This window comes from Ambystoma mexicanum, chromosome 2p (genome assembly GCF_040938575.1).
Source record: "Ambystoma mexicanum isolate Mex_15411 chromosome 2p, UKY_AmexF1_1, whole genome shotgun sequence".
NCBI classification, from domain to species: domain Eukaryota; kingdom Metazoa; phylum Chordata; class Amphibia; order Caudata; family Ambystomatidae; genus Ambystoma; species Ambystoma mexicanum.
Window position 1 is genome coordinate 1,154,678,714 of NC_090923.1, and position 18,821 is coordinate 1,154,697,534.

At 47.3% G+C, this 18,821-nt stretch overlaps 1 protein-coding gene across 4 annotated transcripts in view; it reads left to right on the top strand.

Moving 5' to 3' along the window:
* CACNA1F (calcium voltage-gated channel subunit alpha1 F) overlaps positions 1 to 18,821 on the top strand; it is a 1,137,291-nt gene that overhangs the window by 286,246 nt on the left and 832,224 nt on the right. For 3 of the 4 annotated variants that reach the window (XM_069645269.1, XM_069645268.1, XM_069645267.1), the window contains exons 9-10: positions 9,060 to 9,220; positions 16,383 to 16,466. In XM_069645269.1, the coding sequence (XP_069501370.1) occupies positions 9,060 to 9,220; positions 16,383 to 16,466 (245 nt within the window). The remainder of the gene's footprint in view (positions 1 to 9,059; positions 9,221 to 16,382; positions 16,467 to 18,821) is intronic. The other variant, XM_069645271.1, reaches the window with a different exon arrangement.

Consider the following 18,821-nt stretch of genomic DNA (forward strand, 5'->3'; position numbering starts at 1 on the left):
CCATTGCCAAAAGTCTCTGGAGTTCAAATGAAAGTCTCTGCGGCTCAAACAAAAGTCTCTTGGCTGAAACCAAAGTTTGTGGGGTTTATACTCTTCAGTTGAGGGATCCCTTCCCTTGTCAGTCTACTTTCCCACTACTTCACTCACTAACTTTACTTCCTGACTCTTCCATCATCTCCTCGGCTTATTGTTCTCAATGCTTCAGAGATGCTCCCGCCTAGGTCTCTGGGCTATTTGCGCTGGCATGGTATAGTAGGTCTTGATAGTAGCAGGAACAGGTGATGTAACAGCTTCTTACACCAAGATGCTGGACAGCATAGATACTCTATACGCTGGGTCTGTTTCTCCTTGCCACCTCAATTTTTAGGATCCTGGCTCAAGTGTCCATCAACCCTTCTTCATCTAATGTCTCGACCAGTTGCAGTGGTCATGTGCTGAAGGGATCTCTTGTTCCCCTCCTTGGCTTGCCTTTCTCCTTAGCGCCTCCTCAAAGCTCTGCCATGTGCTCGCACCTCCACCCAATCTTCTGTCACATCCCATTGGCTCAAGGTTCGATTGCCTCGCTTTCCTTCCTCTTTGTTCTTCTCCTTCTGTGATCCTCACTCTCTTAGTCTTCTCCTCCTTAACTGTTTTTCCAGCCTCCTCCTTGACACACTCTGGAGTCTCTCCTCCAATGTATCCTTCACTTACCTCCTGAATACACTCCGCCTCTTCAACTCTCTTTCTAACCTAACCTGTACTACACTTCTTAATTCCCTTCTCCTTTTCTCCTCTGTTATCACCTCTAACCTTCTCCTGAATAAACTCCTCGTTTTCTCACTTGATGTCACCTCTAGCCTCCTTCTTAACACACTCCTCCTCCTTTCCTATAATCCTTAACCTCCTCCTTAATACTCTGTCTCCTCTCTGCAAATGTGAGTCTCCTCTGTAGTCCTTTCTTTCCTCATTTACATCACTTTCCAACCACCTGACTCCTGTTGTTCCTCCACCCTCCTCCCTGCTCTTCATCAGCTCCTTACTGTCTATTACCACCAGCCACCTCTTCTGTTCTCTGGCAACCCCTCTCAGCCTTCTTCCACCTGCTCCAGCTCCTTCTGCTCTCACTTCTAGCTGCCTCCTTCTCATCTCCAAAATTCACTCTGCAGCTCCAATACGCCCCTCCATTGCTGTACTGGGAATTGGCTGTTATATAGGCCTGTGCTTGCAGATACGTAGCCTGATTTGCTGTGGCGTATGCATTTTAGGTCTCAGCATGGTCAGTGGCAGGGGCACTGTGTATTTCTGCCCCTCTAGTCTTCCTGACCACAAACGAGTAAACACATTCCTCTGGTTTTGGTTTCCTTCCATAGGAACGACAGATTTTGTGTAGTAGATGTTGTCCTTCTATTCATGGTCTGTTGTTTGGCAGGGGTTTTCTGAGAGCCTGCTTGACCGTAGCAGTCCGTGTAGGGTCTCTTCCATCCAACACCGCAGATTTTTGCCCGGCGCTACACATAGAACACTTATCATTTGCCTGCACTATTAAATATATACCTTACAATTCTTACCTAGTTATCATTTTTTGAATTATGATTGATACATTTTAATCTTTCTTCATGCGTGTCAGATAGAGAGGCCTCTGTATCCCGGATAGATGGAACTAATGTTGGATCATATTCAAAATTGGATCTATCACCTGCAAAATACTTGTCGGCTAAACTCTACACCTCTGGAAGCTCTTGTACCTTACCTTGAAAAATCATCAAAGTCTGGCGTCTAAGCTAGCCTGTAAAGAGAAGACTTGCAAGCAGTTCCTTCACCTGCCGTGCCGTAACATCTGCAAGTTGATCCTGGGAGAGGCTAGAAATGCTGCCACAATACCTACTGGATGAATACAATTCCCGCCCTTCCCCCATCAACAGTACTACATTAATGCATAAAGTGCCAACCCCAATGTTGGCACCCTCTGGTTGAAAAGCGCTCCACTGCTCCTGAGCTAGGATTGCGCTACAAGCAATAAAATTATTCAGACTTGTCCTTTGCTAGAGTTGTTCTTAGCTCTCTAACACTATTCTCTCTTAGGAAAGGCTTGTACTTTTTTGAGAGAGGGTCAAAAAAGTGTATTTAAGTTTACTTTGCATTGTCACACACAGGCCGCAGGCACCGCCACCCATCCATGCACTATAGAATGCAGCAATGGCTATGCAAATATGGTCTAGCAGCCCGCATAGCCATCCACACTGAAACCCCTGACGTACCTCAACACCTCTGCCATTAGTTTACAGCAGCAACCAACAAAAAATGTCGGTCTAGCTGGGCACACATCGAGTCACCGGCACTAGCACTCTATCCTAAACCACCAACAGCACCCGCCCATGTGCCTGATCTCTGGGATGCTTACTGGAGCCTAGCAAGCCCACCTAACTCCTAATTTGGCAAGATGCACACACGCATCTTAGAAATTAACTCTTAGAATCTCCCACACATGGACTTCGGACCCCCATGGCGTTCCAACCACAAATCGCATTGAGGCCATACAAATGGGGAAAGGGCGCAATCTAAATGACGAATACAATACAATACATACATAATGGGAGGAGAAATGTCTGTTCTCCTTTAAGGTATTCACTACAATGTGCACCAATAACTGTAGGGCTAGGATGGATAGCTCAGGGATAACACGCTTATCTTGAAAACAAGACAACACAGAGAAACACAGGTTCGAATTCCGGTCCTGCGCTTAGCGACTGGTCTCCTGGATTGAGCGTGTTATAATTAGATAATTAATTAATACCAAATGTAGCCTGAAGGCTACTTTTTTGCAAAGGATGTACAGTATGCACACTGAACTCTCCATTTGGTTAAATATTCTGAATACTTATTGATGGGCCGTGAAATGGATGTGATTTTTGCAGTCACCTCATCATCCACACAGTACCAGTATACTTTCAACAATAATATTTGAAATAATTTTAGCACATTTTCCAGCGTCCCCCAAACATTAGACAGTCATAGCTGTTTTAGTCCACTTTAATCGAGGATGTCCTGCTCAATACATCATTCCGGGCATCCTTTTAACTCCCCGCCTCTATATTGTTCCTAAGTCAAGACCAAGAAACAGCCATGCTCAGGCCACAGTTTGTTTGTACCACCTCACATTTCACACATTTGTGATATGATAAAGTATGCCTTGAAGGGGCAGGGCCTCCTTGTCCTTGTTCTCTACTTCCTTAAACTTTGTGTTTGGCTTATTTTCTTACCCAGGAGTCCAGTTTGGACCACTGGCAGTGCAGCTCTTCATTTTGTTCTTGGTGAACTGTACCAATGGGATCCCCTCAGGGCACCCATGGGTAGGGGTACAACCCTGTACTCCTACTGTATGTTTTTGGGCACATATGTGTTGCCAACAAAGCACGGTATGGGCTGGTGGCAGCTACATGCTGATGTGACAGTGGCTCTAGGTATCTTCCATTTTTGGGATACCCAGGCCCTCCCATAGGGATCAATGTATTTCTGCACAAAGACAAGATGGCCTCTGGTGGCCTCTTGGTTTCCTTTGCCTTACCCCCTTGTTTCTCAAGGCCCTGAGAAGCCCTGGCTCTGTTTCCTTCCCCTTAATGGTTATTGGGTGTTAGGACCATACATGGCCCTCGGGCTGCCTCCTGCCAGACTTGCTGGAGCCTTCCCAGGGGCTGCTCGTTGTGGGTACACCCTTCTGGTGGAGCCTACCTGATGGAGTGAGTAGTCAATATGCATTCTGTGTTGTGACTGTCTGGCTTTGGTTGTGTGACACAATGCCTGAGCCAGCCCTGACTGCAACTGGAATGAATGCAGTGTGGTGCACTAAAAGGCTGGGGCGTAGCCCCAATCCATATCCTGTGTTGTGGGTTTCTGGTGTCTAGCCTGAATGCCTTTGAGCCTGATTGGGTGCTGCCTGCATGAATGCACTTGTGTGCAATTGGCTGGTTCAGCCTGGCTCAGCCTCAGTGAATGGGGAGGGTTTAGTATAATACGGGGCCTCATACTCACCTGCTTGTCAGAAGCTGTAACAAGAAACATGAAGCTGAAGTCATCTTAAACTGCATCCTGATTCCCAGTTGGAGGAAGAAGTCTGCTGCTGCATCTCTTCACCGAATCCGAAAACTACTGTGCTGACTCAAGGACTGAACCAGAGAGGACCTGTATAGGCAACCTCTACCCGAGCTTCAAAGGAACATTGTGCAACTGCTGCTCTTCACCCATAGTGTCCTCGATGCAGTCCTGAGTGCCTGCCATGCAGAGAGGGGGTCTCTGTGGGTCCAGAAGAGGAGTGCATGAACCTCTTGAAGCCAAGAAGTTCATCTGTGTCGCCCAGGGTCTGGAGGAGTGTTCGTGACTGCTGGAAGCCAGGTTGCTGAGCATCGCCCAGAAGAGGGGGTACCATGGCATAGTGCTGCTTGACACACTGAGCTGCAAAAGTTCCAAATCTATGAAGAATACTTCAAGTGGCATCCCTGCCACAACATCTGTCCACTAGTCTATGCCGAAGAAGGTCCAGGGTCGCAGCCTGCGGTGGAGTGTCCACCAGTGGGTTTCCCACCACCAAAATCCAAAGAAGTCGTCCTGAGTGTCCAGACTTGGTGAAGCTCTGCAGTCCTGTCTAGTGGTTGTGTCTGGTTTGCCAGGAGTCATCCAGAAGTCTGTGCTGCGGCTGCAGCACCAAAGAACCAAAAGGTGGTAAACTGTGAAATCCCGAACCCCGACACCTACTTCTGCCACTGCACCCGTCACCACTGAAAGTCATCCAAGGCCACTAAGGGTCTTCTTCAGTCAGGCCTTGGCAGTTCCACAGCAAGTTTTACCTTTGTGGGACATCCACAGCCGGAGTAACCACCCGCCAACAGAGACCACCGCAAAGACCGAAAGTGTTGCCTTTACAACACTGCTTCGTTCCCTCTTTATTCTTGCTATCGACATCCCAGCAATTATGTTTTCCAAAGAGGGTCAATCCTCGAGGAGCCTTGTTGAGTAAAGCAAAGAAACCCCACCACTTTGCCTGCCAAGGCACCCAAGGTACTTTGACAAGGAAGAACATTTTCCATTCTCAGAAATCATCCAGGGGTCCTAGCTTCGTCATGGATCCTGTTCTCCTGTGGCTTCCCAGGTATTTTGGGGTTGTGGGTATTATAGAAAAAGAAGCACAGCATTATTGAACATATTTGGACTGGGCTGTAATAGAGAAGATAAAGTACACCTTAACTTTTCTGTTACAAGTTGCCTAGGTGGGTGGGTCCTCACACAGTATTGCCTATCTACTTAAAAGAAAGCATCCTGTCAATGTTTCTAAGCTAACCTGCCTTTCTACAGTAATATCTCTGCCATTATTTATTTATTTATTGTATTTGTTGACAGCGCCCAAACTCGTGGGTATTATGGCGCTGATACATAATTAGCAAAAAGAACACAAAATAAGGTACATAAGCATGATAGTAAATGCTGCAGAATAGTCAGGTAGTGGGGATACCCCAATTTCAGGTTAGTCATATCTGTCAAACAGCCATGTTTTTAGCAGTTTTCTGAAGATGAGGTAGGATGGCTGCTCTTGGATGTGGAGAGGTAGGGCGTTCCACAGGGTGGGGGCAATGACCGTGAAGCAAGTGCCCCAGCTCTTTTTCTTGAAAATCTGGGGATGGTTAGTGAAGGAGTGGATGAGCACCGAAGGCAGGGGAGTTTGATTCTTTTGGAGATGCGTTGGGTGAGGAAGGAGGGTGCCATATTGTGAATGCATCTGTGTGTTATGAAGAGAATCTTGAAATCAATCCGTGCTTTGATTGGCAACCAGTGAGTGTTACATCTGGCATGAAAAATGTGGTCCGAGCGCTTGAGGCACCAGACAGCCCGAAGGGTGTGGTTTTGGATCAATTGAAGTTTGACCAGATTCTTTGAGCAGGTGCCTGCAAGGATGGTGTTGCAATTGTCCAGTTTGCTGCCTATAATTGCTCTGGCGAGGGTGAGGCCATTGTCAGTGGATAGGAATTTTTTTGCTGAGGTTGATGAGTCTAGTGGTGTAGGCTGCTGAGGGGGCGAGGGCCTTGACGTGTTTGTGCATAGATAGTTCTGCATCTAGGTGGACACCCAGTGTTTTCACATGGCTTGGGATGCTGATGGGGTTTCCGTCAATGCAGAAGGATGCAAAGGCGTGGTCAAGCCGTTTAAGAAGGTACGGGGAGCCTACTATGAGGAGTTCGGTTTTGTCATCATTCAGGCAGAGATGGTGTTCCACCATCCAGGCCTGAATGATGCTATAGACTTGATTGATGTTGGCGGAGTCGGTGGCGTGGTTACCAGTAAGAGTTAGCAGAATTTGGGTGTCATCTGCAAAGTTAGTATAGAGGACCCCGAGGTTGTCAAGGTGGTCAAAGAGGTGCTTAGTGTACATGTACAGGGTGGGTGAAATGCAAGAACTGTGAGGGACACCATACGGTACAGGTTGTGGGGCGGCAGCTTCCGAGCCTGCGAAGACCCTTGAGGTTCGCTGGCAGAGAAAAGCTTTGATCCAGCTGGTTGTTTCTCTAGAGAAGTTACATTTGGTGGTGAGGTGTTGACAGAGAATGTCATGGTCGACAAGATCGAAGGTTGCAGAGAGGTCGAGTAGGAGGAGGATGGCTACTTGGCCAGCATCGCGGATGCCGTCGAGATAGATTTTACGATCGAGGAGGGCAGCCTCTGTGCTGTGTCTGGGTCTGAAGCCAGATTGGCGGGTGCCCAATAGGTGGTTGGACTCAAGGTATGCTTGGAGTTGGACGTATGCGGAGCGATCTAGGATTTTGTGTAGGTAAGGCACGTTGGTAATGGGGCAGTAGTTGGTAGAGAGGGTGGAATTGAGGGTAGGTTTTTTGATGAGGGGGCGACCCAGGCTTCCTTGATAGAGGCTGGGACAGAGCTTGTTTGGAAGGAGGCGTTGATGAAGTTAGAGATGATTGGTGCCAGGGACTCGCCACACATTTTGATGATGTGGGCGGGGCAGAGGTCACCCTTGCAGTTAGAGGGTTTAAGATGTTGGATGATGTGGAGGACGTCTGAGGGGGAGACAGGAGCACTGAATGGAGGGAGAGCGGGGTTGGGGGTTCTTGGGGAAGGCAGAGGGTGGTGAATTTGGCAGTAAGCATATTTTTCTTATCCAATGCTTTATGATTCCTATGCTTTTTGATAACTGTCAGCAGTTGGTGCATTCTAAATTGAATCTGAAGTGTACCGTGAACATAGATGTTTATTTATTTGCTATTATTAGGATAGTGCTATCAGAGTACAAAGTTAGTTATTTATTGTTGTGTACCTTTACTTGAACCTGATTTTATATAAAATAACTGTTATCACATAACATAGTGTGTGGACATTCCTTTGTGGGGGCTTTGGGATTCACTGCACTTAAGAACCAGCCTACATCACCTCCTGAGAGTATCAGCCTTTGGTTGCTCATCCATACTACCACATAGAGAACCTTGGCTGGCGGCTCTGTGCTTCTGCCCTAACCATATAGGGGGCAGAAATACAGATATCCCCTCCAGTCTTTACACTGGGGTAAATAGCAAACATTTGGTATGCCATCATAGCTGCACTCCAAACAGTGCAGAGGACAAGGCCACATTGCCAGGTGTGTTAGTTGGCTTTAGTGTCACTTACTGTGGTTGTATTAGTTCCCTGGAGCCTCATTTATGGTTAGGAGTGTAAGTGACCTTGAACATTTTTTTTTACTAATTTATTGTTGCCTTTGTTAGTTCTTCAATGACTTGCTTAATTGTATACCTTAATTCCTTATTGTCACACTTCTTAGCTGTGGTAATTCTTCCTATTCACAGTTTTAGCAATGTTAGTCCTAATTCTTTTTTTTTATGTGCATTAGTTATTCTCAGTCTCACTGTTTACCATCTTAGTTATCCTTCAACTCATGTATTGCTGGGCTGTTAGTTCTCCTGTGTCTCTCTTGTTATTGTATTAGTTATCTTTGTATAATTTGCAAAAGTGGGTTTGATTTCTGTGTTTCGTGTGGTGTTTGTTTTGTCATTTCTCCTGCGGTCCCTCTGCTTTTCGGTGTGCATATTGTTCAGCCTTACCTTGGTGTGTGAGGGTGCCTTTAGTAGACAAATTGAGTGATTGGTTTACAGTAGGTGTTTGTGACTGGTTCTCATATGTGTGCCGCACTGACGCCTGTGTCATGCATGTCTGTTTAGGCATTGTTTGGCTGCTGCACAAGTTCCGGTGTCAGGCATACCATGAAGGGGAACAATGGAGGTGCTGTACTAATATTGTGTCAGTGCATTTGTGACATGAGATGAACTTGGGAGCATGTATGTGGGTGTCATGATATGATATGATATGATAGGTTATTTATAACGCGCTTAATACCCAGAGGTTTCTAAGCACGGACCCGGGGATCGAACTTGTGTTGCTCAGTGTCGTGTTTTTTCCAAGGCAAGCACGTTGCCCTTGAGCTATCCTCCCGAGAGGATAGGAAGGAGAGATATGAGTGCTTTGTCAGTGCCTGTTTCAGAAATAATGGCCTAGAGCAGTGGCATTCAAACATTTGTATGCCGAGCCCAGCCTTGTGTAAAAGTGCTGTTCCTGAGCCTCACCCTGCATCCTCCAGCCCTCTTTGATGAAAAATATTGCTGCTAGGCACCCCTAAATGCCATTTCTGCTTATATACCCTATTAAACTATTAAAAGCAGCCACCGTACTCCTTTTTGGAAGAGCCTTGCGCCCCCCGGACATCCTTCACGCACCACCAGGGGTCCAGCCTCACAGTTTGAAGACCACTGGCCTAAAGTAATATAGACGCTGTTGGTTCCTGTGAGGCAGATGCCCTCAGAGAGAGATGGGATGTGTTTGTTTGTGACAATGGTACCCATGCACAGATGTCCTTGGGTGAAGCATGTGGGTGGTTCACGAGTATCAGTGTTATAAGAGCACTTGGAACGAGCAATTTGTGTAAAACATTGGGGCAATTTTCAAGCAGTATACAAAGATGTGTTTGTGGTGAGCCACTGCTGTGATTGTGAAGTGAAAGGTAAACATTTACATCCCAACTCCTAACTCCACAGAGAGTTCTCCAAGGAGAGGGAGAAGGCAAAAGCGCGTGGAGATTTCCAAAAGCTGCGGGAAAAGCAACAGATGGAAGAAGACCTTAAGGGATACCTGGACTGGATCACTCAGGCTGAGGACATTGATAACGAGGACGAGGAGGGTGAAGGGAAACACCACCGTAAGTGTTATGGCTCGTGTATTTTGGCTTGGTAAGCAGAAACAGAACTGTGGGCAAAGAAAGGGATCCTAAAAGCTCAGTTAGTGGATTTAGAAGCAGACTTGACCTATGCACCAGCATGTTAAGTGGAAAGACAGAGAGATTTGCCCTGTGAAGGCAACACAAGGACAATTCACATTTCTTCACTCTCTGAGTTTAGCCAACGTGCGTTCTCTTCCTCATTTTGTCATGTTGGTTCTACCCCACAGAAGGTAATTTTGTCTCTCTCCCTTACACACACATTATTATTTTTTATTGGTTCTTTGCCACAGCATCCTTTGCCACAGCATCTTATTTGTATTCTCACCCACATTTTATCATGTTTTTTGTCCTAGTGACTCATGTTGTTTTTCCCCCTAAGGATGTGATATTGTTGTTCTCCAACATTAACTTAAACACATCATCTTATTTTTATTCTGACCCACATTTGATCATATTTATTTTGTCCTATTGACTCATGTTGGTCCCCTTAGGTTGTGATGTTGTCATTCTGCAATATTGACTCACATTGGTATCTTCCTCATTATCTAGTATTGGTCACTCTCTCATTACCTCATCTTGATTCTAATCACCAATGCTGGCACTCTCCATGTTTTCTTGAATTCATTTGCTCTCAGATAGGCTCATGTTGGGAAATGTCACAATCACTCCCGGATTCAGTCGGTTCCACATCGATTTCCCAAGTGTTCCTTAAGCCCTCCTGCTCACCTGCAGTCTCCTCTTCTGCTGGGAGTCCGAATCTCCGAATCCTCAAGGTCTCTTCTCTGGAATGCAGATGGGGTCTGCCTCGAGAGGAAGCCACCCTGCCCCTCTAACTCGGGGGCTAGGGGGGCCCCCGAACCGGGGCAGACCGGTGAAGGGGAAAAAGCCCACAGGCGCAAAAAACCCCTTCCTTGTTGGGTATGGTGACAGGATGCCGACAGGATACCAGGTCGGAATGATTGGAATAGGCCGAAAGAACAAAACTCCACTGGGGGAGAAGGAGGGGAGAGACGAAAGAAAGGGAAAAAGTGAGAGCCTAAGGTAGCGAAAGCAGGAGGACTGAAATGGGAGAGGGAAGCCAGAGAGGAACGAGAGAAGTCGGGGAGGCAAGGCAAGACGGACAAAATCACTGGAGAAGGAAGAGGATAGCAAGGCTCTGAAGAAAGGACTGGAGCGTACCAACCCGGAAACCTAACGCGAATAGGTTGCAACGCGCGGACTTCCGGGTTGGCGCTCGTAATAAAGGACGCCGCTGGTCAGAAGGCGGAAGGCTAGACCGCTGCTGGAGAACGCACAGCGGCGTAATGGCTTTCTCTATGGCCGCTCCAGCGCCAGCGTCTCCACAGCTGCCAACGACCGCCGTGCGTGACAGTATGCCCCCCTCCAGATCCGAACCCTCCGGGTTTTCCCGGATGTGTCAGTTGAAAACGCTTGGCCAGCTGAGGAGCATGTACATACAACCTGGGTTCCCAAGAATCTTCGGAACTGGGATAGTTCTTCCAAGACACAAGATATTCCAATCTGCCCCTGCGATATCTGGAATCTAAGATGGCAGATACCTCGTATTCTTCTGGTATAGACTGGGGATTACCCAATATCCCTGTGGTCTTTCTAACAGGGGTGCCTGGATCAACTGGACGGAAAAGGGAGGAGTGAAAGACCGGGTGTACTCGAGACATGGACTTGGGGAGTTGTAATTTGTACGCCACTGGGTTAATTCTCTTGATTATTCTGAAGGGTCCGATAAACCGGGGGGTTAGTTTGGTCGGGTGTACCCATCTGGGCAAGTATTTAGTAGATAACCAGACCCGATCGCCCTCCTGCCAATCGGCACCTGGTAAACGACCTCGATCAGACAAATCCTTATACCTGCGTCTGGCAGATACTAAGCTTTGTTGGGCGGTAGTGTGGGCTGTGGTTATTTGGTCTAAGGTGGATTCAATGGTGGGTATATTAGTGGGTGAGGAAAAAACCGGAAGAATACTGCGAGGGTGGAAGCCATAGGAACAAAAAAAAGGGCTGAGTCCCGTTGCCGAGTGTACCGCGTTGTTATATGCGAATTCTGCGGTGGGCAAAAGGCTCACCCAATTGTCCTGATTCTTATTGACATAGCATCGGAGGTATTGCTCGAGGGAGGCATTGAGGCGTTCTGTCTGACCATTAGTCTGAGGATGGAAGCCTGATGACAATGCCCTCTTAATATCTAATCGTTGACATAGGGCGCCCCAAAATCGAGAGGTATACTGACTACCCCGGTCTGAAATGATCTTATCGGGCAGACCGTGGAGCCTAAAGATATCCCTAAGGAAAACTTCGGCCATCTCGGTGGCGGACGGCACTCGTTGCAGTGCTGTGAAATGGGCCAGCTTGGTGAAGGTATCAATGGTAACCATGAGACAGGTCGAACCCTGGGATCGGGGCAGGTCTACTATAAAGTCAGTGGATATTTGGGACCATGGCCGGCTTGGCAAGTCCGGTTGCATCAGCAACCCATAGGGTTTGTGGGTGGAGTTCTTATTCTGGGCGCAAACCATACACGTTCTACAGTGTTGCTTTACGTCGAGAGAAAGTGAAGGCCAAAAAAAAGAGCGAGAGATTAACTCTATGGTACCTCGGACACCCCTATGTCCGGCGGTAACATGGTTATGACCCCATTCCAGAACCTTAAGTTGTAAGGACCTAGAGGGAATGTATAAACGCTGTCCCACCAGTAAAAGACCTTTAGACCAACGAAGGTGAGGATGTAAGTCACCCGGCACAGTGGTTGCCAATTCGGGTTGGGTTGCCATCTTAACCTCTTGAAGAAACGAAGAGACTATCCCCACTATTCTGTTCCGGGGAAACATAGGGTGACTAAATGAAGGAGAGTGGTATTCGAAAGTCTGACACCTAGACAGGGCGTCTGCCAGGCTGTTTTGGGTGCCTGGAATGTAGGTTATAGTAAAGTCATACTGGCTGAAGAAATGCGCCCAGCGAACCTGCCTTGAGTTGACACATTCCATATTTCTGAGAATCCTCAAGTTTTTATGATCAGTACGTAAAGTAAATGGATGTGCTCCGCCTTGAAGCAGGTGTCTCCACTCTTCACAAGCCACCTTAAGAGCCAGAAGTTCCTTTTCGATAACGGAGTAGTTCTGTTGACTTGCGGAAAGGGTCTTAGAAAGATATGCAACAGGATGTTCCTGTTCCTCCTTGAGTTGAAGAAGTACCGCTCCCAAGGCGTTAGCGGAGGCATCAGCCTCTACTATAAAGGGCTGGTTCTGATCGGGTTGAGATAGAATGGGAGCGGAACAGAATCTCCTCTTTAAATCAATAAAGGCTTGATCCGCTGGTTCAGACCAGTGAAACGGCTTGGCATCCTTCTTAAGTAATGAGGTAATGGGCAGCACTATCTGTGAAAAATGTCCGATGAATTTCCTATAGAAATTGGCTAGTCCCAGGAACCGTTGGACTTCTTTCAAAGAAGTGGGTGGGGGCCAGTCTAGGATGGCAGACACTTTCCTTGGATCCATGGTTATGCCTTCCTGGGATAAGATATAACCCAAGTAAGGAACGGAAGACATATTAAATAGGCACTTCTCGGGTTTAACTAATAGATGTTGAGACTGAAGCCGATGTACGACTGTCTGAAGGTGCGATGTATGTTCGGAGGAGGATTTTGAAAAAACCAAGATGTCATCTAGGTATACTATGACACAGAGGTATAATAGGTCAGAAAACAGGCGATCCATGAAGCGCTGGAATATGGCCGGGGCGTTAACCAAGCCAAATGGCATCACTCGATACTCAAAAAGGCCAAACGGTGTCCGAAAGGCCGTCTTCCATTCATCCCCGTCTCTTATCCGGAGAAGGTGGTAGGCACTCCGGAGGTCTAATTTAGAGAAGACGGTTGAACCCTGGACTGCTTCCAATATGTCTGCTATCAAAGGCATTGGATAACGGTCGCGGACTGTGACCTTGTTCAGACCCCGATAGTCAATGCATGGTCGTAACTCCAAGGAATCCCTCTTGGGAATGAAGAAAAAAGAGGCTCCAGCCGGTGATTTGGAGGGACGAATGAGGCCATTGGTCAGATGGGAGTCCAAGTAGTTGCGAAGCGCCCTCTTCTCCAATAGAGACAAGGAAAACATGCGACTAAACGGAACCAGGGCATCTGGCACCAGCTCAATGGCACAGTCTTCCGGCCTATGCGGAGGGAGATCCAAGACAGAATTGTCTTTGAAAACTTCCTTGAACTTAGCCAATTCTGGGGGAATCTTACATATTTCATTTACTCCTTCTTGTTGGGGGGTAAGGACTTGTACTAGATCTTCTGAAACATGTAGTAAACAGTTTTGTTTACAATATGAGGAGGTAAAGGCCAGGGTGTTCTGTGCCCAGTCGATGAGCGGGTTATGCCTCCTCAGCCAGGGAATTCCGAGAATTACTGGAAAATGGGCTGCTCGAATTAGATCGAATTGTATCTGTTCCGAATGTTGGAGAATGCAGGCCTTCAAGGATACAGTGGAATGGGTGATAGGCCCCGATGAAAGCGGAGAACCATCAACTCCTTCCACCTTCTGGACTTCTTCCCGTTTCAACAGAGGAATACCTTGTTTGTGCGCCCACTCGGTATCCATAAATACTCCGGCGGCGCCACAATCCAGTAGAGCCATGGTGGTAAGGACTTCTGTCGGGGTTTCCAACTGGATGGGAACAGCCATAAGGCGGGAGTCCATGGTGGTTGGATGAGAAGCTACAGTCACTGTAACATAGGGACTTGCGGTCTGACCTCGGTTACTCGTCCCCTTTAGTTCCGAGGTCGTTCGTTTCCCAGGCGTCTAGGCGGGACTTCATGACAGTTCCGAAGCAAGTGGGTACCGGATCCACAATACATGCAGAGGCCCGCATTCCTCCGGCTTCTTCTCTCTTCAGGTGTCAAAGGGGATCGTGCGGACCCTACTTGCATCGGTTCCTCCTTATTACTGGAGTGAGACAGGGAGGGCATCGGGTAGGCACTTGGTAGAGGAGCGACGGATGCTTTCTGTTTCTTCCTTTCCGCCTTGCGTTCACTGAGGCGGTAGTCAATCTGTGTTACGATGGAGAATAAGTCTGACAGGGTAGTAGGACGGGCTATCCTGGCCAGCTCGTCCTTTATCTCCTCCTTCAATCCTCGACGGAATATCGTATACTGGGCCCTTTCTGGCCAACCTGCCTCAGAGGCCAAACGTTTAAAGGTGGAGATGTATGTCAGCAGGTCACTGGAACCCTGTTGTACATCCAAGAGTTCTTCTGCAGCCACATGTGTGATCTCGGGTTGTTCAAAAGTCTGGCGCAATAAGGTAAAAAAAAAAACATAATCTCTGATAATAGGGTTATTGTTGGTTACTAGGGGGGTGGCCCAAGCTAAGGCATTTCCTATCATGTTAGATATCATGTACCCCACCTTGGCGTGATCATTAGAAAACATCAAAGGTCTAAAGGCAAAATAAATGGAGCAGGCTTCCAAGAATTCTTTTAAGCGCTTCGGGGTGCCGTCATATTTGCCTGTAGATAAGGCCATCGGAGGTAAGTCGTAATCTCTAGCTTCCCGATTAGAGATCATCTGCCTCAGGACTGCATTATCTGCCTTCACGTTCTGCAATTCAACGTTCATGGCCTGGACCGCGGCCACTAATTCTTGTATTTGTTCGGGGGTGGCCATACTTCTTTTTAGGCGTTGCAAACTGTCACAATCACTCCCGGATTCAGTCGGTTCCACACCGCTTTCCCAAGTGTTCCTTAAGCCCTCCTGCTCACCTGCAGTCTCCTCTTCTGCTGAGAGTCCGAATCTCCGAATCCTCAAGGTCTCTTCTCTGGAATGCAGATGGGGTCTGCCTCGAGAGGAAGCCACCCTGCCCCTCTAACTCGGGGCCTAGGGGGGCCCCCGACCCGGGGCAGACCGGTGAAGGGGAAAAAGCCCACAGGCGCAAAAAACCCCTTCCTTGTTGGGTATGGTGACAGGATGCCGACAGGATACCAGGTCGGAATGATTGGAATAGGCCGAAAGAACAAAACTCCACTGGGGGAGAAGGAGGGGAGAGACGAAAGAAAGGGAAAAAGTGAGAGCCTAAGGTAGCGAAAGCAGGAGGACTGAAATGGGAGAGGGAAGCCAGAGAGGAACGAGAGAAGCCGGGGAGGCAAGGCAAGACGGACAAAATCACTGGAGAAGGAAGAGGATAGCAAGGCTCTGAAGAAAGGACTGGAGCGTACCAACCCGGAAACCTAACGCGAATAGGTTGCAACGCGCGGACTTCCGGGTTGGCGCTCGTAATAAAGGACGCCGCTGGTCAGAAGGCGGAAGGCTAGACCGCTGCTGGAGAACGCACAGCGGCGTAATGGCTTTCTCAATGGCCGCTCCAGCGCCAGCGTCTCCACAGCTGCCAACGACCGCCGTGCGTGACAGGAAACTCCTGCATTAACCCTGGTTATTATTGCCCTCTTTATCATATGTTGCTTCTCTCCCACATTGTGGTATCCCGGCTGTATCTCAGATTGTCTCTTATATGTCTCTGAGACACCACCTTCTCTCCCTTATTACCTTGTTGTCTCCCATTTATTTTCTCAGACTTTTGGTTATTTTTTCTCCCCCACATTGACTCACACGGTTCTCACCCCTATGTTCTCCTGTTGGTTCTCTACCACATACACTCATGTTGGTTCTCTTCCATATTGTCTGACATTGCTCTCCTCCATATGATATCACCTTGGTACTCTCCCACAGTATATAATGTAAGCTGTCACGCCCACAATATCTCATGTTGATACACTTCCAGAAGATATCACATTGGTTTTAACCCACAATATCACATCAGGGATCCCTGCAAGAGTATTGAATGTTGATTCTCTCCCACATTACCTGACACTAGTTATCCGTAATAGCACCTCATGTTGGTTTTGCCCATTACCAAAGTGATGTTGTTTTCCCCCGGGGGTCCTCATGTTCTCTGCTCCACAACATCCCCGTACATATCGTCATTTTTTACCTTCTTTCGTTCCCCTGCCATTGTCTGCCTGTGCGCATCTATTTGCTTATTTTATTGCTTTTCTTTCCAATTCATCTGTCTGCACATCGCACACCTGTGTGTCCATGTCTCCATCCTTCTGTCTCTTTCACACCCAGGCATCACTCTGGCTGACTTGACGGACGAGAAGAAGGGTCGTTTGAGCTGGCTCAGGCATCGCAGCCACTCCATAGACACCCACAGTAACGTGTCTCTCTTGATGTTCCCTCTGTGTTCCCCTCTGATTGTGACAATGGTGGTACTTGTGATAGTAGTTGTGTCTGTAACTGTGCTGATGACGGTAGTGGTGCCCCTGTAGCTTGTGGTGATGTCACTGTTCATCCAGCCTCTGCAGGTCCTGATATTGATCTGGACGGTGATGCTGCTCATTTTGTTGGTCTTATTGTAAGCTTTGTTGGGGAGTGTGTAGTGCATTAATGAATAATTTTGTAGTGTTCAAAGGTTGACACTGATGTATTTGCGCACCTTGCATGAAAAGCTGTAACTAGATGTTTTGGAGAAAGTGGTTAGAAAATGGCTGTGACACTTAGAGGTGTCAGTGGTGAGGGATTTTTATCAATCTATCCCAACATTTTATAGCGTACAGTCACGCAGTTGTTACCTTATGGGGTGGTCTCTTTACACTGGCACACTATCTGTTTGATAGGAACATGATTTCTTTCACAATAGCTACCCGACAATACCTTCTAGCGGCTACATGATTAATGGCAAAATAACTAACAGAATATGATTGCTAGTGCATTATTCATCTAATAGTCACCAAATCAAGGGCCAAATAAATGATGAGAGCATAATTACTACCACACTTATTAATGGTGTCCGTCAAGCAAGACAACAGAATGAAGGGTCATATCCAGTTGACAACCACCCGAATCAACCACTCCACAGGGTCCCTTAACACCTGGTGTGAAGACCTAATATCATGTGCCAATGAATGTAATCAATCAATCATCTCACCAATCAACTCAGACCAGCTTATAGTCAGAGGGCAGCAGTCATTCAGGGTGGATTCATAGCAGGAATGGAAAGTTAAACAGATGAGCAGTGTAATGGGGCACAAACCGTAAATAATAGTTTGGCTTTTGCTTGTGTATGCATAGGTAGGTATGCCACGTACTCACTTACCTGATACCATCCAGAACACCTTGCCAAAATATCCCATGGTGCAAAGGGTGGAGCTACTAGTCAGAGTGAGTAGAACAAAGTTGAGTAAGGACATGGGAGTCTTACTGCTGAAGACCAGATGAACCCACTCCTAAATAAAAACCACCTATGAGTGGTGGTATTGAACTAGTATCAATAGCTGTGGCAAATATTTGACAAAACAGTTATGTGGGCTGCAATAGCGTTTTAATTAGATTGCAGCGGGTGTTTTCAATACACGTAAATCTGGGTCAAAAGATACAACAGCCAGTGTAGATTTTCAAGGTTGAGTAACCAGTTTGTAGGGTATAAATGCTAAATATTAGTGGTATCAATCTGTTGCTTCCATGTCCACTAGGGTATCCTTGGGAAGGAGACCAGCGCACTTAGTGATGTGATAGCACATTTATCGGTGGACAATTCGTCAGAACAATGTGGGGTTGAACAAAGACAACACAAAAAATACAAAAAGTCAACACAACAGTGTTTCGGCCAGGAGGTGAGCTAAGTGAGCTCTTGTGGAATGGCCTTCATCAGAACAAGATGATTTTGGGGGTGGCTGTATCTGTAGAGGTCTGTTGGAGTAAACAGACAGGATGGTATTAGGAGTGAGAACAAGAAGGTAGAATCTAGCAGTGAGAAAGTGACACGAGTCACAGGAGGAAAGATCCGGTGCTTACCGGGTCTTGGGAGCACAGTGGCTTGGCTAGATGCAGTGTCACTGTACACTGAGAGGAGTTTGAAGTCCTAGGTGTGCCCGTTCCTGTGGAGAATAGGAAGGACAGGTGGCATGTAATTGCCAGTTTCTGCTGCTTAATTGAAATGCAGTTTAGTAGGTAGGGACTTACCTAAAGGTGACCTGAGGCTGGTTGTAGCGTCAGGTAAGCGTTGAGTAACGTTGTGTCGGTCCGCCAGGCTGGAAGACTAGGGATAAAATGAACATGAGGTTCAATCAAAAACTGTGTGCCAGGGTCTCATGGATGTGTAAGCACCACACAGTGTGGTGAAACAGGCATAATGGGAGTTGGTTAAGTCTAGCCTGTGTTGTCGCATGCTTGCTATACAGTGAATCCAAATAAACAAAGCTGCTAGCACGTGCAACTATAAAAAGCTGGTCAGTGCACTGATCAATGGGGGTGTTGCTTGTGCGTTGATTCGGACTGGTGCCAAAAGTGCTGGTACCGGGGTCCGTAGGGATAGTAAAATAATCACAAAAATGCCAGCGTGAGTCGTATTATGAATAATAATATCCAAATGTGCGTGGGTACATACTAGGTGGAAGTTGTGCATGGCCGTGTGTAAGGATGAATTATTAGGAGCGCTGTGCCTAATCTAGAGCTTGGGTCGGCTTACCTCAGGGTCGGAAGGTGAACAGCTGCAGTCGCGAGTCTGTA